This window comes from Sus scrofa, chromosome 1 (genome assembly GCF_000003025.6).
Source record: "Sus scrofa isolate TJ Tabasco breed Duroc chromosome 1, Sscrofa11.1, whole genome shotgun sequence".
NCBI lineage: Eukaryota > Metazoa > Chordata > Mammalia > Artiodactyla > Suidae > Sus > Sus scrofa.
This window is the reverse complement of record NC_010443.5, coordinates 261,527,517-261,549,737: the sequence shown is the minus strand read 5'-3', so window position 1 is coordinate 261,549,737 and position 22,221 is coordinate 261,527,517. Positions and strand designations below refer to the sequence as shown.

General features: G+C 47.0%; 1 protein-coding gene and 1 pseudogene across 10 annotated transcripts in view; one reads left to right on the top strand and one right to left on the bottom strand.

Moving 5' to 3' along the window:
- GGTA1P (glycoprotein, alpha-galactosyltransferase 1 pseudogene) overlaps window positions 1-22,221 on the top strand; it is a 76,665-nt gene that overhangs the window by 38,231 nt on the left and 16,213 nt on the right. For 6 of the 10 annotated variants that reach the window (NM_001323055.1, NM_001323056.1, XM_013993814.2 and 3 more), the window contains 1 exon segment: window positions 13,783-13,871. In NM_001323055.1, the coding sequence (NP_001309984.1) occupies window positions 13,792-13,871 (80 nt within the window). In that variant the 5' untranslated portion in view covers window positions 13,783-13,791. 10 annotated transcript variants of the gene reach the window in all.
- On the bottom strand, window positions 3,407-5,450 carry LOC100154345 (annotated as a pseudogene).

The following is a 22,221-nucleotide window of genomic DNA, read 5'->3' as shown; positions in this document are numbered from 1 at the left end:
CATCGGATCTAGGAGTGGGAGCTGGCAGGATGCTGGCTCAGTCACTGTTGGTTCTGCTTTCGTTGGCTGCCCGGCAGGACCTCACGGGGTGTGGCTACAGCCTGGGGTTCTCTGTGTGGGCCACACAGTGCCATTGTGGGGCCAGGAGGACGAGTCTCAGGCCCGGGACCTGTGCTGGGGGCGGACATAGTGCCCTCTCAGGGCAGCACCGATCCTTCATGTACCTCGCCCTATTTCTCTTGGAAAAACTCTTGCACCATGATTTCTGAGCCAGGCAGCAAGGAGAAGCTGGCTGGATCCAGGCTTCAGATTTTTGAAGGGGATTCAAGAAAGGGGCCTACAAGATGTCCCTCCGAGAACAGGTCTGTGATGGCTGGAGCGACAGCTGGTCGTATGTTTAGTCTGAGGCTTGTCTCTTAGCTTCCTGCGTCTGTGTTTGCTTTGACCCTTATAATGAAAAACATAACTGGAAACAGCCTTCCGTGCACTACTCCCCCCCACCCCTGCCCCCCAAATTATACCATGTTTCTTCCAACAGGGAGCATTTCCCTGTAATGCAAGCCAATTTAAAGAGGTTTTAGATAAAGCAGGACTCTCCCTCCTTCCCCCCAGCACCATCCCCCGGCCAAGAGCTGGGCCTGGGAGGCAGAGGGTCTGCTTTTCAAACTCAGCGCCCCCCTTGTGGGGGAGCCCAGCGATCTCAGCTTTTGCTAAAGCTCGGTCTCCTCAGCTAAAAAGCCCCCGCACTGACCATGATGAGGGGTGAATAGGATGGCGTGCATGGGGAAGGCTCACACCAGGCACGCAGGAGGCTCCTGGAAATGGCAGAGGAGTTGAGCCAATGCTCGCCAGCTGGGCCGAGGAGAAGCTGGCCCCTGCTGAGTCTAGCCCATGATTGGCTAGCTTTGGGTCAATTGCTAAGTGATCATCGTGAAAGGCAAAATGAGAGGATGTGCCAAAGATCCCTGGGTGATTAGTCCATGGGTGAGTCTTCATGTTTACTGAGAATAGTTAAAAGGGTGGGCCCTGAGGCCAGCTCTCTGGACCTGAATATCAGCTCCATCACTTTATGCTGTGTGACACACTGGGCAAGTCACTTCACCTTTCTGAGCTTCCATTTGCATGTCTGTAAAGTGGAGATAACACTAGAATGACTTCACAGGACGTTGTGAGACTTATCTGAGAAACCTCTGGTAAAGCGTTTAGCCTGAGGCCTGGTCTGGTTCAGCTGGGGGGCATCCAAGTGCTGCAGGAAGCTTATTCAATATCGAGGGCCTGCTTTAAGAAAAGGGAACACAAATTTGCAGACACATGATTTGGCTGGGGATTGAATGCAGTCGTCTTTGGGTATCCACAGGGGATTGGTTCCAGGACCCCACGGATACCAGATCCCAGGACGCTCAAGTCCTTTACACAAAAGGGCATCGTATTTGCACATAACCCACAGCCTCCCATATATTTTATTTATTTATTTTTTGGCGGTGCCCATGGCATACAGAAGTTGATGGGCCAGGGATCGAACCCTTGCCACAGCAGTGACAACACTGGATCCTTAACCAGCTAGCCCACGGAGGAACTCCCCTCCCATATACTTTAAATCACCTTGCAATTACTTATAATTCCTAATACAATGTAAATGCCACGCAAATAGTTGCCTGTATGCAGCAAATTTAAGTTTTGCTTTTTGGAACTTTCTGGAATGTGATGTTTTGGAGTATTTTCCATCCGTGGTTAGTTGAATTTGTGGATGTAAGACCCATGGATACAGAAGGCTGACTGCATTTAGAATATGAGGTGCCATCCCAACAGCTAACACAGACTGACCAATACTCTAAATAGGACCAAATTCAGAAAAACAACCATAACACGTGAAAATAATATAAAAATAATTAGTATTACTCAGCTGTCTGATGTACCTCTCATATTTTGGCTGCATACTTTGAACTATCTCTTTATCTGATGATTTTTGTAGTATCATTTTTATTTCTTTTTGTCTTTTTAGGACCACACCCATGGCATATGGAGGTTCCCAGGCTAGGGGTCTAATCAGACCTGTAGCTGCCAGCCTACGCCACAGCCATAGCAACGCCAGATCTGAGCTGTGTCTGTGACCTACCATAGATCACAGCAACCCTGGCTCCTTAACCCACTGAGCGAGGCTAGGGATTGAACTCGCAACCTCATGGTTCCTAGTTGGATTTGTTTCCGCTGTGCCATGACGGGAACTCCTGTAGTATCATTTTTAAGAGAGACAAAAAGGAAGACAAATCAGTTCTGCCTCTAGCATGGTTAATCAGTGGTTGCTTTTTATTCCTGGGAGTTTTGAGAAGCTTCTTTCAGCTTCATAACTTGTTATTAGTGCTGTCAGTCTTTTGGCAGTTTCTTTTTATTCTTTTTTTTTTTTTCTGAGGGTGCACATTTTGGTTTTATTTCAACTGATTATTAGTGTAGAGGAGTATAAGATAACATTTCTTTAAAAACCATCAACACAAACCCATCACTCGTGATTCAATTGTTTAGGAGAGGAGGGAACTCCGCCTCGTATACCAAATACAGTCTGCTCTCGGTGCAGCGTGCAGTCCCAGCAAGGCCCTCTCCTCGAACTCACACAGCTCTTGTCTCCAGCGGCTTCCTTCCCATGTCTTGGCTAGGCTGGGCTTTCTTAGTAACCCCAAAGGCGGAGAATCAAATTCACAGATTTTTTTTTTCTGGATATTTAGATCTTGTATTTTAAGTCACACTATTTATAAGGCTCAGAGATACATTTAAACTCTGACTAGGGCTTCTTATAAAAGTGATATCTGGAAAGAAGGTCTGGCTTTAACAGAGTAAGGGTCAGACCCCCCCTTTTCCCATTAATGACTCCAGGAATGCTCTGGAAGACTGAAGTGGAGGCAAAGAAGGACTTGAATTTGCATGACCTGATCTTGAATCCAGGCTAAATTTTTCCTGGCTGTGCGCCTTTAGGTGGGTCATTTACCTCCCCTAATTCTCAGGTGGCTCACTTCATCATCTATTCTTTTACTGAGGCAGAGAGGTCCCTCTACCACCAGGTTGAATGAGCTCAGTGACCTCTGAAAACTCCAAAGTGCTGCACAGATCAAGGTGGTATGAGGTAGAAGAGGAAGGGAAAAAGGAATGAGTAGGATCAAAGAAAGAAGGAGTGAAAAGAAGCAGAGTGGAGAGACAGAGCCAACACAAGGATCTGGGTACCACTTCTGGATTAGGGTCAGGGCTTAGAAGATGACATTGATGGTTGGGTCTTTTTCACTACACAGAGAATAGAGCTGACCATTAGACTTGGCCTGGAGCCAGTCATTGTGAAAGAAATCAATATTCAGATTATCATGACAACTACCATTTGTGTAATTTTAATTCACAGGATCACTTTTTTTTCTGTTTCTTAATTTTTTTACATTCTTTTCTTTATTACTTAATGAGTTTTACTACATTTATAGATGTACAACAGTCATCCCAATGCAATTTTATAGCATGATCATCCCAAAACCCCAGTGCATCCCCCCACCCCTCAACCTGTCTCATTTGGAAAGCATACGTTTTTCAAAGTCTCTGAGTCAGTATCTGTTCTGCAAAGAAGTTCATTGTGTCCTTTTTTCAGATTCCACATGTAAGTGATAGCATTTGATGTTGGTGTCTCATTGTCTGACTGACTTCACTTAGCATGATAATTTCTAGGTCCATCCCTGTTGCTAAAAATGCCGTTCTTTCTTTCCTTTTAATGGCTGAGTAATACACAGGATCACTTTTAAAACCTCTAAATCTTCATCTTATCTCTGCGTAGGAGACAGGTTCCTGAAGGGGCTTCCAGCCTGACCCTGGAACAGGTCATATCTTTACATTTCCTTAGGCCACAGAAAACTAGAACCAAGGGGTGTGTTTGAACTCACAGACGGGAAGTGGGGCTGATTGACTGTATCGGGCCAGTTCTGGGTCTCGAGGCAGAAACCAGAGTGCTTGGGACAGACTGCTCCAGTCTGGCCTTTCAGCGTGCCACCCAGGAAGTTGCCCGTGTAAAACTGGATCCCAGGCTGGGTGGTATACACTTCCAGTACCCTCCCGCTTCCAGCATGATGGACCCGTACACGAAATTGCTTTTCTTTAGATCCCTTCAGACGGAACGTGTGGTCAAAGCCATTGATGTGGAACTCCTGCAGGTGTTTTCCAAGCTCTGCTGGTTTCCTCAGATCAAATGCAGCTCCTTGCATTGGAGCAACTTCTCCTGTAGGGATTAGGTTTTCATCTGCAGGCAAAAAAGCATCAGCTTCTATAGTGACTTCATGGTCATATATATTCGGGGAACCCTGGCCCACGAGGTTGAAATAAGAATGGCTGGTCAGATTGACTGGGGCGGTCCGACTGGCCTGTGCTTGAGAGTTGACCATGAGCTCCCTGCCATCTAGCGTGTATGTCACCCAGACTTTTAACTCACCATCTGGACTGACCCTCGAGAACTTGATGCCATTTGAGAGCACCCAAGGGGTCCAGAGGACCTTATCAAATCCTCTGACTCCTCTGTGCAGGCTGTTGGCCAGCTTATACTCCTTCCCATCCAACGTGATGTTCCTTTGGCAATTTGCTTTGCCACCCTGCCAACCACTGCTCCAAAGTAGGGATGCTTTTGGAGGTACCCTTCCAATTCAGCAAAGCCAAGCACCACATCTGAGGCTCTGCCTTGCCTGTCTTTGACCTCCAGGGCCGTGATGGTGCAGCCCGAGGAGATGATTTCCACTCCCAGCTGGTCTGCTTGCAGCTGGAACTTTTCCATGGTCCCTGCCCCCAAGGGGAGGTCTCCAAACACAGATCTTGTAACTGAAACCATGAGGAAAGCTTGGGGTGTGTAGGTGCTCCAGGTCCTTCAAACGCCCCATCTTTTGGCAGTTTCTTGCTCAGGTGGGTCCAGCCAGAGTCCTGGAGAATTCAGCTCTTTGATCCTGGCTGGAGTGGGGGGTGCACCACCAGGTGATTGTGAGGTCTGGATCGTGACCTGTGAGCAGGGAGCCAAGTAGCATCATGTTCAGCTCCTTCTCCTTGGGATCAAAGTGAGAGGCTCCAAGGAGCTCAGCAAGGTCTACCTGGATGGGGCAGGTTGCTCCTAGGACCCAGGTAGGTGCGGGGAGCAGGGTCAGTACCTGGGCTCCACCTGCAGCCCCAGGACAGGCACCCAGGCTGGAACGATTCCCCCAGGCAGGGGCAGCACCTCACCTGGAGGAAGCATTTGGGCCTTGCCCACTCCACACCCCAGGCCTGCCTGGGGGCCTGACCCGGAGGCTTCTGGGTGAAGTGGCCTGAGGGCTCAACACATTTTGTGGGCAATCCTATCTCTTTTTTTATTTTTATTTTTTTATTTTTTGCTTTTTAGGGCCGTACCCGCTGCATATAGAAGTTTCCTGGCTAGGGGTCAAATCGGAGCTACAGCTGCCAGCCTACACCACAGCCACAGCAACACAGGATCCAAGCCGCGTCTGTGACCTACACCACAGCTCATGGCAATGCCGGATCCTTAACCCACTGAGCGAGGCCAGGGATCGAACCCGCAACCTCATGGTTCCTAGTCAGATTCATTTCCGTTGCGTCATGACGGAAACTCTGGCAATCCTATCTTTTGATCACCACTTCTAGGAATCTGTGGCCACTGCAGCAAGTTGAGCTCCAGTGAACCTGTCCTCATAAAAGGAGCCTTCCAGCTCTGTGGCTGCCTTCTCATACAGGTCTTGGCTCATTCAGGGAAGTTAAGCCCACAGGACATGTTTCAAAGGACGGGGAGACTGAGGCCAGAGAAAGCTGCGTGTGGTTCACAAACCCGCTCTGTGTGGGTGCTGGGGTGACCCTGGAGCCTGACTTTCCTTCCCTGCCCAACATGCGCGCCAGGCGATAGAGGCAAACGAGATGCGCTTGGGGACCCTGAGCTGGCCCCAACAACAGTCACAACAGCGTGGGGGGCTCGCCCTGGACCCTTCTGTGTGGTGCTGCCCTGGAGGGCCCAGACTCCTCTCAGACAGAGCCACAGCTCGGCCGTCAGAGCCACACATTTCTGAATCTCTCCCCGTAAAAAGCATCGCCCTTGTTCTGGCTGCATTTGTGGAGCATTTACTGAGCATCAGGCACAACATGCTTCATAGACGGGGTCTCCTTTTGTCCTTTCAAGAGCCCTGGAGGAGGGTGTTTGAAGCTCCGTTTGGTCTGTGTAAGTAGAGGCTCAGAGCCAGAGGACTTGCCCAGGGCAAGTGCATGTAGGGCTGCAGATTCCAGTCCCAGCACCGGCCTAATTTCTGCCTGGAATGCTGGATCTAAATGTTAGGCCTAAAAATAGGAGGTTTTTGTCCAGGGTGAGTAACACCCAGTCAGTTCCTGCGGCTTCCCCACCTTGGCTCCCTCCCCCGCACTGTGTTTCATTTGCTGCACTTATCACTACCTGACTTTCTTGACCCTTGCCAGGGTCCTGTGGAGCTAGCAGGGCAGGATGGGTTCCAGGGGCAGGGCAAGAGTCACAGGCAGAGAGGAAGATTCTTTAGTCTGCTGGAAGCTTTGGTTTCCTCTGTCACTGCTTGCTCGCTGCTCTCTCAAGATAATGGCTTTTCCAGGGCTTCTGAGAGCTCTGTGATTCAGCTGAGGTGCTCACCTTTCCCCCTGACACGAGGTGGAGAAAAACAGGGCCACTAGAATTCCTTTCAGAGTGGAACTCTGTCTGGAAGGAAAACCTTGACTTGGACCAGTTGCGGTGAAACCATGAGCTTCTCTGAAGTGGAGGGGGTGTGTGTACCGTTCTGTGTGGGACAAGTTAGGGGTGGGTCAGGAAGGATTAATTTATGGGCCTTGGGGAAGAGTCTGATACCCCAGGGATGGAGAAGCCGAAGAGGAGGAGGAGGAGGAGGAGGAAGGTGGAGAAATGACAGGCTTTCCAGCGTGGCCCTGCCTTGGGAAATGCACTGGGTTTTAGCACAGTCTGCACGAGGCCCGGGAGTGGGGGTGCAAGTGGTTTCTTTTGGAAACCGCTGCAGGGGCTGAGTTGTGGGAGTGGCCCAGGAGCAGAGAGAAATGGCAAACGCCTTGGCAGGAGGGCCTGTGGGATGGTGGGAGGGCTCAGGTGGAACTGGGCCCGCTGGGTTCACCTGATCCTCTGAGGGCTGGGGCCCAGGTGGTGCTGAGGTGGTTACACTCTCCCTTATAAGACAGGGTGCTAGTGCTCTCTAGGCTCTAATCCTGTGCTCTCCCTCTTCCATGAGAAATGTAGAAGCAACCCCCACTTTTCCTATTTGGTGGGTAAGATAGTCAACCACCAATCTTGAGAATTAGAGAGTTTTGAAAATTCTGTGACAAACACATCCGTGAAGGGCTTTTAGACCACATGGGCTGCCAAATGCCTCATTTTAATCCAGAGAGAAAAATAAAATTGTTTTAAAAGACCTTTTGGCCACTCTGCCAACCCTTCCTTCCTGAGACACTAGGGTTCCAGATTCCAGAAAGCTTGCATATACCCCTTCCCAGTGCTTTTCAAAAGGAGGCAATATTGGCTCATTTGGGTGGCTTCCAACTGTAAGTCTCTAAGAGTGATGCCTGGCCACAGCGAAAAGTAAGCAGATTCAAGCCATGTTTACGGTCCAGAGGAAAAGAAAAGGGGGGGGGGGCTTCAAGAGTTGTCTCTGATGCTAATTTCTGAAATTAAAAAAACAGGAGTTCCTGTCATGGCTCAGTGGTTAACGAATCCGACTAGGAACCGTGATGTGGCGGGTTTGATCCCTGGCCTCGTTCAGTGAGTTAAGGATGCGGCGTTGCCTGGGAACCTCCATAAGCCGTGGATGCGGCCCTAGAAAAGACCAAAAAAAAAAAAAAAAAAAATCAAAAACAAATGAAACAAAGGAGTTCCCATTGTGGCTCAGTGGTAATGAGCCCTACTAGTATCCGTGAGGACAAGGGTTCAATCCCTGGCCCTACTCAGCGGATTAAGGATCTGATGTTGTGATGAGTTGTGGTGGAGGTCACAGACTCAGCTTGAATCTGGCGTTGCTGTGGCTGTGGCATAGGCCAGAAGCTATAGCTCCAGTTTGACCTCTAACCTGGGAACTTCCATATGCCTTGGGTGTGGCCTTAATTTTTTTTTTTTTTAATCTTTTAAGTGCCACATGCTTGGCATATGGAGGTTCCCAGGCTAGGGGTTGAATCAGAGCTGTAGTTACCAGCCTACGCCACAGCAACAGCAATGCTGGATCCAAGCCGCATCTGCGACCTACACCACAGCCATGGCAACACTGGATCCTTAACCCATTGAGCGGGTCCAGGGATCGAACCTGAATGGTCACAGATACAAGTCAGGTTTGTTAACCTCTGAGCTAGGAGGGGAACTCCCAGTGTGGCCTTAAAAAGACCAAAAGAAACCAAAAAACAAAAAAACCCAAACAAACCCTGAAACCAAAACAAACAGAAAAACACTTGCCTTTGGAGAAAGGATTAGGAGGTGTGTCTGATTTTATACCAGCTTCTCCCTGATCCGTTCTCTGCCAGGAGTTTGTGTTTCTCTCTTTCGCATTTCTTACACAGGGTTTGATCCTCAGCAGGTGGGGATGACAAGGCTTTGGATGACCTGGGCTTGATCAAAGAAAATCAAAGTTGCGTGGCATTTCCCAGGAGCTTTTAGTCAGTCTGCAGCATAGAACAGATGGATAAACCTTTAGAGGCCCTAATTTGCATCAATTTGTACTTTATTGTTTAACACATTCTTATTCCAAAATGCTTATTCCTTTCCCTCCGATACGTTTTGAGCTCTTGCTAAGTACCAGGCGCTGTGCTGTCTTCACTGGATCCTCCCAACAGCCTGTTTTATGGATACCAGTAATACAAACTAGCAGTTTTTGAGCTTTTATATGATGCTGGGCATGATGCTAAATATTTTATGGACACCATCTCTTGCAGTCATCACCATTTTAATTCCCATTTTAAAGATGAGGAGACCCATCTAATGTGATCAATTAGAGGTCCACCATCCCTTTCCTGAATGCCTAAGGCCAGATATGTTGGAATTTAGAATTTTTCAAATGCAGAATATTTATCCTATATTATGTAACGCCTCCAGTGCAGCAACAGCACATAACAATGTACATCAATATTTATGCAAAGAAATGTTTAAACAGTCTCACTAAGTGATAAAGATTATAAATAGCCTCGTGTCAGGGCCTGGATGCCAACTGAATTATAAACAGGCTTTTGGTTTTCAGAGCTTGGAGTTGGATGAGGGTCTGAGAAACTGCTCCATGTTCAGGGTTACCCAGTCTGTGGGTGTCTCCAGACCCCACCTCCTTCCCAAGCTCTCTCACCACCCACACTTCTCTGGGAGTGAAGACAACGGCAGAGAGGCATGGCCACAGTGGCCACAGTCTCCACCCCGATCTGTCTGCTCCCAAACCCAGGCCTTTCCTCGCACTCAGTGCTAATGCTGTTGGTGTAGGAGTCAAGTGGCTTTTTCCAGCATCTGGGCCGAGCTGCATGTAGCCCCGTGCATTTCGTAACTTTGCCCTGGGCCCCGGGCTGTTTGTGCCAGGACCTGAGGTGCTCACAGGAAAGAAGCTCCATCTCCCCATCTTCTCACCGTCTCTGGAACACCACCTATCATGATTGTATCCGAAAGGTGGCGATTGAATCAGAGGTTTCCAAACAGAGCTCACTTTCCAAGCAAGAAGGAATAGAGTGACATGGCTGATAATCCCATACTTTCTCTTCTTTAACTGGATTTCACAACAGAGGTGATGGAGCACCTGAGATCTAAGCCTGGAGTCACCTCAGAACCCTCTCTGCAAATATTTGGAGAATAACCCGTCCCCTGAAAGGACACATCTCAGTGCCATTCTCATTTCATTCACACGTCATTTTTTTTTTTTTTTTTTTTTTTTTTGTCTTTTTGCCATTTCTTGGGCCAGTCCTGCGGCATATGGAGGTTCCCAGGCTAAGGGTCTAATTGGAGCCGTAGCTGCAGGCCTACGCCAGAGCCAGAGCCACACGGGATCTGAGCCGCGTCTGCAACCTACACCACAGCTCACGGCAACGCCGGATCCTTAAGCCACTGAGCAAGGCCAGGGATGGAACCCACAACCTCATGTTTCCTAGTCAGATTCGTTAACCACAGAGCCACAACGGGAACTCCCACACATTATTTATTGACGGCCTTCTCTGCTCTCTGTGGGGCACTGGGAATTCAGGGGTGATCAAGAAGTCATCCCTCCTGCCCTCAGGAAGCTCAAACCACTCATTATTTATTGACGGCCTTCTCTGCTCTCTGTGGGGCACTGGGAATTCAGGGGTGACGAAGAAGTCATCCCTCCTGCCCTCAGGAAGCTCAAACAAGCAGGTAGAGGAGGCAGAGCAAAATGCAGGTCTTATCCGGTGAGCCGACTCCCAGGGCGATGTGTACAGCAAAGGAATAGAGGGATGGGGGCCGGAGGAGAGAAAAGGGCTTCAGCCGTGGTCAGGGTGGGGGTGGGAAGTGGCTTCACAAAGGCAGTGACATTGGCTCCCAGGTGTCCACTCTTCTGTCTCTGCTACCTTCTGGTCCTCTCCTTCTGGGCCCTCCTCTATCCTACCTCTAAAGCTTCAGCCCAGCATCCTCCTCTTCCTCTTTCTCTCTCTGCATTCTCTCCTGGGTAATCAAATTCGTTCCCTTCACGTCAGATCCGATACGTTCCTTGGTCCATGAACAACTTCTCCGATTGCATGGTCTGCCTACATCTCTCTGATGAACTTTAGACTTGAATGTCCACTTGTCTCCCTGTCCCCTTTTAGGTATTCGCACACTCCCCGACATTCACACGTCCAAAAGGGAATTCATGATTATTATCCTCCAAGCCTGTTCCTCCTCCAGCCCATCTGAGAAAATACTACAACCCCCCTGCTTAAGCAGAAATCTTGGGTCTTCCTTGTCTCATCTCTGATAACAAAATTACCAACCACGTCCTATCAATTCTCTCTCCAAAGTATATATATATATATTTTTTTTTAATTTTTTCCCGCTGTACAGCATGGGGATCAAGTTATTCTTACATGTATATTTTCCCCCCACCCTTTGTTCCGTTGCAATATGAGTATCTAGACATAGTTCTCAATGCTACTCAGCAGGATCTCCTTGTAAATCTAAGTTGTATCTGATAACCCCAAGCTCCCGATCCCTCCCACTCCCTCCCTCTCCTGTCGGGCAGCCACAAGTCTATTCTCCAAGTCCATGATTTTCTTTTCTGTGGAGATGGTCATTTGTGCTGGATATTAGATTCCAGTTATAAGTGATATCATATGGTATTTGTCAAAGTATATATTTTATTTTTCTTTGTCTTTTTGTCTTTTGTCTTTTTTTTGTTGTTGTTGTTGTTGTTGTTGTTGTTGCTATTACTTGGGCCGCTCCCGCGGCATATGGAGGTTCCCAGGCTAGGAGTTGAATCGGAGCTGTAGCCACCGGCCTACGCCAGAGCCACAGCAACGCGGGATCCGAGCCGCGTCTGCAACCTACACCACAGCTCACGGCAACGCTGGATCCTTAACCCACTGAGCAAGGGCAGGGACCGAACCCGCAACCTCATGGTTCCTAGTCGGATTCGTTAACCACTGCGCCACGACGGGAACTCCCAAAGTATATTTTGAATCAAGCCACCCTTTGAGCCAGGCCACCTCCTCTTTATGGTCATGAGAACGGTCTGCCCTTGTCCTTTTCTCCATTCTCCACACTCAGCACCCAGATGGGTCTCTCTAGGTGAAGTTGGATCAGGGGATTCTCCAGCTTTAGATGCTTTTTGGGATTCCCCACCCTACTTTCCATACCTTTCCAGGTTCTGACTGCCTCTGCCCCCCTTCTGACTGCCTAGCACCAGCCACTCAAGGGGGACAGTGTCAGTCACTATTTTTTTCTTGTCCAGGTTTTTTGCTTTTGTTTTTTTCAAACACGAGCAGCTCTTTCTCTTGTCTGCCTGGTATAGATGCTGTTTCCAAAATATTCTCATCCCTTCTCACGGCCCTTGTCATCCTTTCCCATCCTATCTTCATCCCTTGGGAAGCTCTAAAGTCATCTCCCCAAATTGAAGGGTGACTAAAGAGTTTCCCAGAAGGAAAAACTGAGTTTCCAACTACTACACTGACTTGCAAGAAATGTTTGTGTCTTCATTAAATGAAAAAGAAAAAACTGTAACAAGATATGAGAAAATACAGAAAGGAAATAATAAGACTAGAAAAGTCAAATATATAGTGAAGGTGTTGCATCAAACACTTAAATAAACTAGTACAGATGTTAAAAGACTAAATTATATAGTTGAAGGATAGCTGTGAAGATGTAAACTATGACATCTAAAACACAAAATGTTGGCGTTCCCGTCACGGCACAGTGGAAACGAATCCGACTAGGAACCATGAGGTTGCAGGTTCAATTCCTGCCCTTGCTCAGTGGGTTAAGGATCCGGTGTTGCCGTGAGCTGTGGTGTAGGTAGCCAATGAGGCTTGGATCCCGCGTTGCTGTGGCTCTGGTGTAGGCCGGTGGCTACAGCTCCGATTCGACCCCTAGCCTGGGAACCTCCATATGCCGCGGGAGCGGCCCTAAAAAGACAAAAGACCAAAAAAAAAAAAAAACAAAAAACCCACAAAATGTTGGGAATCAGTCCTCTACTAGTATTATGTTATTGTCAAGTTTTCCTTTTATGTCTGTTAATATTTGCGTTCTAGATGTAGGTGCTCTGATATCGTGTGCATATATGTTAACCAATGTTATGTCTTCCTCTGGTATTGATCCCTTTGTTATTATGTAATGCCCTACTTTATCTTTTGTTACATTCTTTGTTTATGAGTATTGCTGATATGTGGCTAGCTGCCACACTTTTCTTGTCCTTTCCATTTACAATAAATATCTTTCTATCTCCACCCAAATTAAAGTACTCCGCAACCTGTTATTCCACCCAGCATCCCTTCCCTCTTCAACTACAATTTCATGCAGCGATCAAGAAATACGAATGTACCGACTGTTTGCCACTTGTGTGGGTGCATTGGGGAAAAGCTGGGTGGGAAGTGGCAGAGCCTAGATTATAAAGGACCAGGGTGAGAGTTCCCATTGTGGCTCAGCTGAAATGAATCTGACTAGCATCCATGAGGACGAAGGTTTGATCCCTGGCCTCAATCAGTGGGTTAAGGATCTGGCGTTGCTGTCCGTGAGTTGTGGTGTAGTTCGCAGACAAGGCGTGGACTTAGTGTGGCTGTGGCTGTGGCATAGGCTAGTGGCTACAGCTCTGATTCGACCCCTAGCCTGGGAATCTCTATATGCTGTGAGTGTGGCCCTAAAATTTAAATGAAATTAAATAAAGGACCAGGGTATATTTTTCTTTGAGGATAAGGTACATAGTCAGTATATCAGGGACAGTAGACCTAGGAAACGGATGCTTCCTCTAGTCTGTGATGCGAGGTGGGGCATCTGAGTTGGGGGCGGCTGGAGCCCTTAGGGACCATTAACTAAACCCGTCACTCTCCCACATCTCGGTGGACCTTGGGATCAGTCAGGATGCTTCCCCTTTGAGCCTCAAAATGGCCTTAGTATCCTTCCCAACCCAGACGGCCCTGTCAGTTCATTGACTTGGCTAATTTGCCAGTGTAGGCCTATGCAAATTAAGGTAGAACGCACTCCTTAGCGCTCGTTGACTATTCATCAACTTTTCCTTTTAGAAAAGATATTGGTATAAGCACTTCTTAAAAAACCATATTCCACTCTGGGTGTATTTAATCTAATTTTCCCTTCTCCTTTTCTTTTCCCAGGAGAAAATAATGAATGTCAAAGGAAGAGTGGTTCTGTCAATGCTGCTTGTCTCAACTGTAATGGTTGTGTTTTGGGAATACATCAACAGGTAATTATGAAACATGATGAAATGATGTTGATGAAAGTCTCCTCTAATCTCCTAGTTATCAGCCAAGTCACCAGCTTGCATTAAAAGTAGGATTCACTGACACCGTAAAGAAAGCATTCCAGAGAGTTGCCGTTGTGGCTCAGGGGCAGCAAACCCAATTAGGATCCAAGAGGAGGTGGGTTTGATCCCTGGCCTTGCTCTTTGGCTTAAGGATCCGGCATTGCCGTGACCTGTGGTGTAGGTTGCAGATGCAGTTCGGATCTGGCATTGCTGTGGCTGTGGCGTAGGCTGGTGGCTTCAGCTCCAGTTTGACCCCTAGCCTGGGAACTTCCATATCCCACACTTGCGGCCCTAAAAAGCAAAGAAAGAAAGAAAATATTCTACCCTTCCTGTATCCCTGAGCCCTTAAATACCGTCTTTAAAGTCATTAGATCTTCAAGTACCTTCCAGCTAATTAATTATCTTCCTTCCTGCCATGTTGCCATTGTCCTGATTTTTATACCTCTGCAGTTCTGGGTAGGCTAGAGCCAGAAATAATAAGGTCATGTTAAGACCAAGATATAATATTAAATTATTTATATGACCAGATATGGAAGTTACCTTGAGAACTTTCAGACAGGAATTCCATGAGAAATACACCCTGATTTTTGCAATCCTAAAATATTTGCAGAGTTTAAAGGAACAACTCAAGTTGTTGACTTTTGCTGCAAAACACACTGAGTCGCTGGTGATTCATTTGTGCCTGGCTAAACTTTTGGGTGTTTTGTCTTTTTTTTTTTTAACTCTGGAAAGCAAAATGAATTAAACATTTCTGAGTTTTCAAATTCATCAGTGGATTCACCCCAAATATTTGAGCTGCTTCTTTGCTTTTGGAAACTACGACGCCTTGGAGATTCCAGCTGGAGACGCTTCTGACAGAAAGAAATGTCTGCAAGCAGCTACAAAAATGCATGATGGCTTTGACTTAAGAGGCATTGATACCGCTTGGCCTTTCTTTCAAAAAGGCCACCTTACAACTTGGCCTGAAGGCATTCCCGTCGTGGTGCAGCGGAAAATGAATCTGACTAGGAACCCCGAGGTTGTGGGTTCAATCCCTGGCCTTGCTCAGTGGCTTAAGGATCGGGTGTTGAAGTAAGCTGTGGTGTAGATTGCAGACGCAGCTTGGATCTGGTGTTGCTGTGGCTTTGGTGTAGGCCGGCAGCTACAGCTCCACTTGGACCCCTAGTCTGGGAACCTCCATATGCCACAGGTGTGGCCCTAAAAGGAAAAAAGACAACAAACAAACAAAAAACCAAAAAACAACTTGGCCTGGAGAGCTATCTCATCACCATGGATATTTTGATGGGTAGTGTTTTAGTAGCCCCTCAAGTTCAGGATGATGGCCTGGATTAACGTTAGAATGTCTCTTAAATTCTAAGACTTGATGAGCCAGCAGGACCATTTTGGCCACTTAGAAAGGAACTGCATCTTCAGGTCCATCAGTAGAAGGAGGATTCTCTAGGGAGTTCTCTCTTAGCTCAGTGGGTCAAGAATTCAGCCTTGTCCCTACAGCAGCTCAGGTGACTGCTATGGCTTGGCTTTGATCCCTGGCCCAGGAATTTCTGCATGCTGCAGGTGCAGCCAAAAAAAAAAAAAAAAAAAAAAAGGAGGAGGTGGATTCCCTAGAATAAGAAGCTATCATTCCTTTGGATGCTTCATAGATCTAACCACTTCTGGAACAGTTATTCCCTCTCATTCTGAAGAACTCATTTTAAGAAAAACAAGACGAGCTAGAGAGTGAACAAATGGTCTACAAACCAGGCCTTTCGAATTGAGGAAACTGTGGTACTTCCTCTGAAGAAAAGATGACAGCATTGGATGCAGAGACCCTGGGGCTCCCTTAGGTACTTGAGGACTGAGGAGATATTCTCAGTGGAGGCTGGAGCTAGGCTGCCTGGGGCTGGTCCTGTGCCACCACTTCCCTCCTCTGTGACTTTGGGCAAGTTTCCCTATCTTTAAAAATGGGGATGATAGTAGTACCTGCTTCATAGGGTTGTTGGATAAAATAAGTTGTGAATAAAGCACTAAGGGCAACGTACTTAGTAAGCGCTGGCTGCCATCACCACCACCACTATCACCATCTGTCCGGAGGGCAGCATAGGACAGGAGATTTTGGCAAATAGAAGGAAGAGTTCTAGGAGTTCCCGTTGTGGTGCAGGGGAAATGAATCCAACTAGGAACTAGGAGGTTTCGGGTTCAATCCCGCGCCTCGCTCAGTGGGTTAAGGATCCAGTGTTGCCATGAGCTGTGGTGTAGATTGCAGACATGGCTAGGATCTGGAGTTGCTATGGCTGTGGTGTAAGCTGGCAGCTGTAGCTCGGATTCTACCCCTAGCCTGGGAATTTCCGTATGCCACAGGTTTGGCCCTACAAAGAAAAAAGAAAAAGAAAAAGAAAAAATTCTAGGGGCTGAAAGAATCTAACAGAAGAGCAAGTTCCCCATGGGGTTCCTGACCTGAGTTGAGATGCTTGTGTAGGCAACCTTCAAGCTCTGAACTCTTGATTGTTTTGAATTGCAGCCAGAGTTATACTTCCATATTTTGGGTACTTCACAAAATTAAAACACAGAAGCCAAAGGCCCAGAAGTGCATATTGGTGCTGGCCTCCCATAAAGAGGGTTGTTTTGCAGTGCTGGGCACACTCTCTCTTCACAGTAACTGGAGCAGATTCTGGCTGCTCTTCAGGGCCGTAGTCTGGCACCCAGACTGCAGCCACATCATTCTTCAATGTGAGGAATCTATTTGAACATCTGCAAGGGGTTTAAAAGGCAGGAGATTCTTTGCCACCTTGTGAATTGGTCTGAGGTGAGCTGAGGGCACTAACCTTAGACAGGTGGGTAGCACTGTAGCTAAAGAGGATTACAGGAGTTCCTGTTGTGGCTTAGTGGTAACAAATCCAACTAGTATCCATGAGGATTCAGGTTCGATCCCTGGCCTCGCTCAGTGGGTCAGGTATCCGGTGTTGCTGTGGCTGTGGTGTAGGCTGGCAGCTTCAGCTCTGATTTGACCCCTAGCCTGGGAACTTCCATGTGCTGTAGGTAAGGCCCTTGAAAAAAAAAAAAAAGAGATTTACAAAATAACTCCATCAAACACATACAGCTGTTTAAGAATGTCATCCAGGACAGCATTTGGTTAAAGGCTAGATGAAAAAAAAAAAAAAAATCTTAGAATTTTATTTATTTATTTTTTCTTTTTAGGGCCAGACCTGTGGCCTATGGAAATGCCTGGGCTAGGGGTGGAATCAGAGCTGCCTACACCACAGCCATAGCCACGCCAGATCCAAGCCCCGTCTGTGACCTACACCACAGCTCATGGCAAACACTGGATCCTTAATCCACTGAGTGAGGCCAGGAATTGAACCCACATTCTCATGGATGCTAGTTGGGTTCTTAAGCCACTGAGCCACAAGCTTAGAATTTTAGAGGTGGAAGAAACTTTAAGAGCTATAATAAAGTAATGATGGTGATGGTGATTTTGATGTTAGCGGCTACTAGTTATTGAGTGTTTGCTTGTGCCAGGAACTCCACTGTTCATTCCCTCCTGTTTTTAAAACAGCCCTGGAAGGTCAGTGTTAGTCCACATTTCTAGATGAGGAATACTGAGTTTCCACAATATTAAATGTGAACGTTCAAGGTCACATTTTTAGGAAGATTTAGGTCCAGGGCTGTCTGACTTGGGTAACCTGGGTAACCCTTCCTTTAGTCAAGGTTTCCATTGTTCAGGCGATGGACAAGTAGGTGAAATGCCTTAACAGTGAACTTATGTCTAACTTCTAATTAGAACTCAGATCTTCTGATTCATCATCTGGGGCTCCTTCTGGAGCTGGTTGTTCATGCCAAATGCTGCGAGGGGTACAGTGTGCGCCAAGGAGAATCCCTACCCTCAAGGGGTTATGCTGTAGATGGAGCAGGCAGAGGTACCCATGAAAGCCCAACAACACAGGCTAGAAGGAGGATGTCAGAGAGAGAGAGCAAAGGAACGTGAGAGTTCAGGGAGGGCAAGATTATGTTTGGCTTGGAGATGGATCTATGTTTTGCATTTATTTTTTTGGGGGGGGGTCTTTTTGCTACTTCTTGGGCTGCTCCCGAGGCATATGGAGGTTCCCAGGCTAGGGGTCTAATTGGAGCCGCAGCCACCAGCCTATGCCAGAGCCACAGCAACGCAGGATCTGAGCCGCGTCTGCAACCTTCACCACAGCTCACGGCAACGCCAGATCGTTAACCCACTGAGCAAGGGCAGGGACCGAACCTGCAACCTCATGGTTCCTAGTCAGATTCGTTAAGCACTGCGCCACGACGGGAACTCCCTCATTTAGAAATATTTATTGAGCACCTACTGTATGCCAGGCATTGTGCTAGGTTCATACCAAAGAAGGCTCAGAAGAGATGGCATCCGAGCTGTGCCTTGAAGGATGAATATGTGTTAAATGCCGTACACTTCAGGGTGGTTGTTGCTGTGACCTGAGGTGTTGAAGGCTTCTGGGAAAGGAGGGTGAGATGAGGAAGAGGGAGGGGTTACTAAAAAGATGGGACGAGGTGGCAAATCCAAATCTATAAATTGATGCCCTGAGTGCCTCGGCAGGAGGGTGGGGCTCCTGAGTGCTGGGTGGCACGGGCCCTCCCCCTCCTCTTGCCCCTTTCCCTTCCCCCTCTTGTAGGATCTGAAGTCAGATTCCCCAGGTTCAAATACTGTTTCTTCCCTTAGCAGTATGACCTTGGGCAAAATAATTTATTGCCTCTGTCCCTCTGAGGAGGAATAGAACCTCCTTCATTGACTGTTATTAGAATTTAATGAGCTAATACATGTCAGTTGCTTAGAAAGGTCCCCAGCCAACTATTAGCTATTATGAATATTATCAGATCAATAGACAGATTTAGAAACAAGGGACTTTAGAGCTGGGTCCATGGGTACTGAGCTTAGAGGGGAAACCATAGGTGGTAGGAAGGCATGTATTTCATTCCTACCAGGAGATGTGGACTCCCAGCTGGGGCAGAAGGCAGAGGGAGGAGATCGGGGCTTTGGCAGAATCTCAAACAAATATTAGTGGTTAGTGGTTTTTTGTTTCTGTTTTAAGAGATGAGGGCAGGCGTTTCCGATGTGGCGCAGTGGAAACGAATCTGACTAGTATCCATGAGGATGCAGGTTCCATCCCTGGACTCACTCAGTGAGTTAAGGATCCGGCATTGCCGTGAGTTGTGGTGTAGGTCACAGACACAGCTCAGATCTGGCATTGCTGTGGCTGTGGTGTAGGCTAGCAGCTGTAGCTCCAATTCAACCCCTAGCCTGGGAACTTCCACATGCCGCAGGTGCAACCCCAAAAGATAAATGAATAAATAAATAAATATGCGACCTTCCTTTCTTGGGGCCTTTGCATGTTTTTCTCTCTGTTAGGCACACTCTTGCTAATCCCTCTTCACTGGGCCTCCTATGTATCCTTCAGAACTCAGCTAAAACATCATCCCCTCCCCTGGGGAGCCTTCGAGGTCTTCCTGTTAAGTGCTCCTATGCTTTCTTGGAGTTTTGAAGTCCTATAATGATGTGTTTATCAAAATAGGGTCCACCCTCCCTGCCAGCTTCTCTACACCACAGACACATGGTGTCTGTTTCAGTCAACACTGTATGTCTGGCACTTGACATGTAACGCATGCTCAGCAGGTATTTGTTGAATGAATGGAGGCGGTCTGCTAGAGTCGTCATATATTTACTGATCCCGTCTTGTAGGATGGTCTCACTGCTTTTGTTAGCTTAAGAAGTACCTTTTTTTTTTTTTTTTTTAATGGCCACACCCATGGCATATAGAAATTCCACGAAGGAAGGAAGAAAGAAAGAAAGAAAGAAGGAAATTCCTGGGTCAGGGATTGAATCCAAGCCACAGGTGCAACCTGAGCTGCAGTTGCGGCAACACCACATCTTTTAACCCACTGTGCTGGGCCAGGGATCATACCTGTGCATCTACAGCGACCCAAGCCACGGCAGTCAGATTCTTTTTCTGCCTTTCTTTCTTTCTTTTCTTTTTTTTTTTTTTTTTTTTTTTTTTTTGTCTTTTTGCCTTTTCTAGGTGCGGCATATGGAGGTTCCCAGGCTAGGTGTCGAATCAGAGCTGTAGACGCCGGCCTAAACCACAGCCACAGCAACACAGGATCCAAGCCTTGTCTGTGACCTACACCACAGCTCACGGCAACGCTGGATCCTTAACCCGCTGAGCGAGGCCAGGGATTGAACCCGCAACCTCATGGTTCTTAGTTGGATTCGTTAACCACTGAGCCATGATGGGAACTCCTGCAGTCAGATTCTTAACCCACTATGCCACAGCAGGAACTCCTAGAAGTGCCCTTTGAGGCTACTCTGTAGACAGCTCTGAGCCAGCGAGGCAAGACCTGTTTTTCTGGAGGAAGATAAATCCTGGGTGAGGGATGGGTGGGCTGTGGTCTTCCTGGGACCCATCTCTGGAGCCTCTCTCCCTCAGCAAAGCCACCTTGGACAATAAGAGCTGCCATCTATTTTTTTTTTCTTTAAACTAAGATTTGATATTTTCCAGAGACCTCCCTCCCACCGTTTGATCTGAGTAATTCTGAAATGACGAGAGTCCCGTGATATCATTTTTTCGATCTCGAAGGTGGAAACCTGGGAGTAGCCACAACCCAGGCTCTCAGCTCAGCCTAGGGTTTCAATGATAATGATTGCAAAATAGCTTTTCTCTGCATTCCAAGTAACATGATATGTTTTTATTTCCATTTGCTTTTAGCCCAGAAGGTTCTTTGTTCTGGATATACCAGTCAAAGTAAGTGCTTTGAATTCCAAATATCTCTAGGTCACCTTCCATGTGACCCTGGTGGCCCTACAGTCCATTCTTAACATGGCAGGTGGTGACGCACTTGTGGTCCTAGGTGGAGGAGAGGGATGGGGTTCCAGGGGTCTGAGCTGTACTTCTCCAGCCCCTAGACTTGCCTTTCTAGAGCATGAGTTGTGTTTTTCCTTTGCTTCTCATCAAGTATCTATCTCTTTAAGTGATGTTGTTTGGAGAACATTCCTGCCTTGCTCATAAAAAAGAATCAGAGTAGATATTATCCATTATGCTACCTACTACATGTGGTATAAAGACCCTTGCCAGAAATTTTGCCAAGACAAAGGATTAGGAAGAAAGGCTGGGTGTCCTGATAAACTAGTGTGTGTATTATTATTATTTATTATTATTACTATTACTGGTGATTAAGGACTCTAAGCCTTCATTTTTCTTTTTTTTTTTTCCTATCTTCGACTTGGTTGCTAGGAAGCTTAGAGCAAAGTATTGTGCTTAAATGCTTGCATTTTCCTTGGCCTTCATTTTTTTTAAAACATTTTTTCTTATTAAAGTATAGCTGATTTATAGTAGCCTTCATCTGATATGATTTATCCCCTGGTGTTAAATCCTGGCTTTTGTTAGATGCCATGGGATCTTGGCAATTTGCTCAAACTCATTTTGCCAATATCTTAGCTATGAAGTAAAAATAAAGTTAAAGATTTTGTTCTCACAGAGTGGCTGGGATGACCAAAGTCATGTGAAAACACCCGAGTGACTAAAATGTTTCTCTGTTTCGTTTTGTTTTGTTTTGATTCTTGTATTGTTTTCCTATTTATCGTAACCACACTTTCTTCATAAGCCATTTCAAGCACTTCCTGAAAGTAGATGGACTTTAAGTTTCTTGGACTTCCAGTTGTGGTGCAGTGCAAACAAATCTGACTAGTATCCATGAGGATGCATCTTCGATCCCTGGCCTTGCTCAGTGGGTTAAGGATCTGGTGCTGCTGTGACCTGTGGTGTAGGTCACAGAGGCGGCTCAGATTCCAAGTTGCTGTGGCTGTGGCATAGGCCGGCAGCTACAGCTCCAATTAGACCCCTAGCCTGGGAACCTCCATATGCCACGGGTGCGGCCCTAAAAAAACAAAAAAAAAAAAAATAATAAATAAAATAAAGTAAGTTTCTTACTACTATGCCTATTCCTGCCTCACCACCTCATTTGTCCAACCAAAGGGCATGGCAGCTCCTGGCTTTCCCCCTCTTGTCCCTCCTCTAGACGGTCCACGCCTTGGAGAGACTCTCACAGTGAGTGTGGACATCTGAGCATGTGTGTGGAGAAAAACGGCTTCTGATTACAGTTTGCTGAGCTTCGGGTTTAGAAACCCTCAGGTTTCCTGAATCTGTCACTGCTGACCTTTGTAGCAACTCCAGTTCTCCTCATTTAGCAAGAGATCATTCTTGGAAATGTGGGCTTTTCTTTTTTAAGACTACAACTTACTACAGTAATTTTCAGCTTATAAAGCTCTTTTACGTAG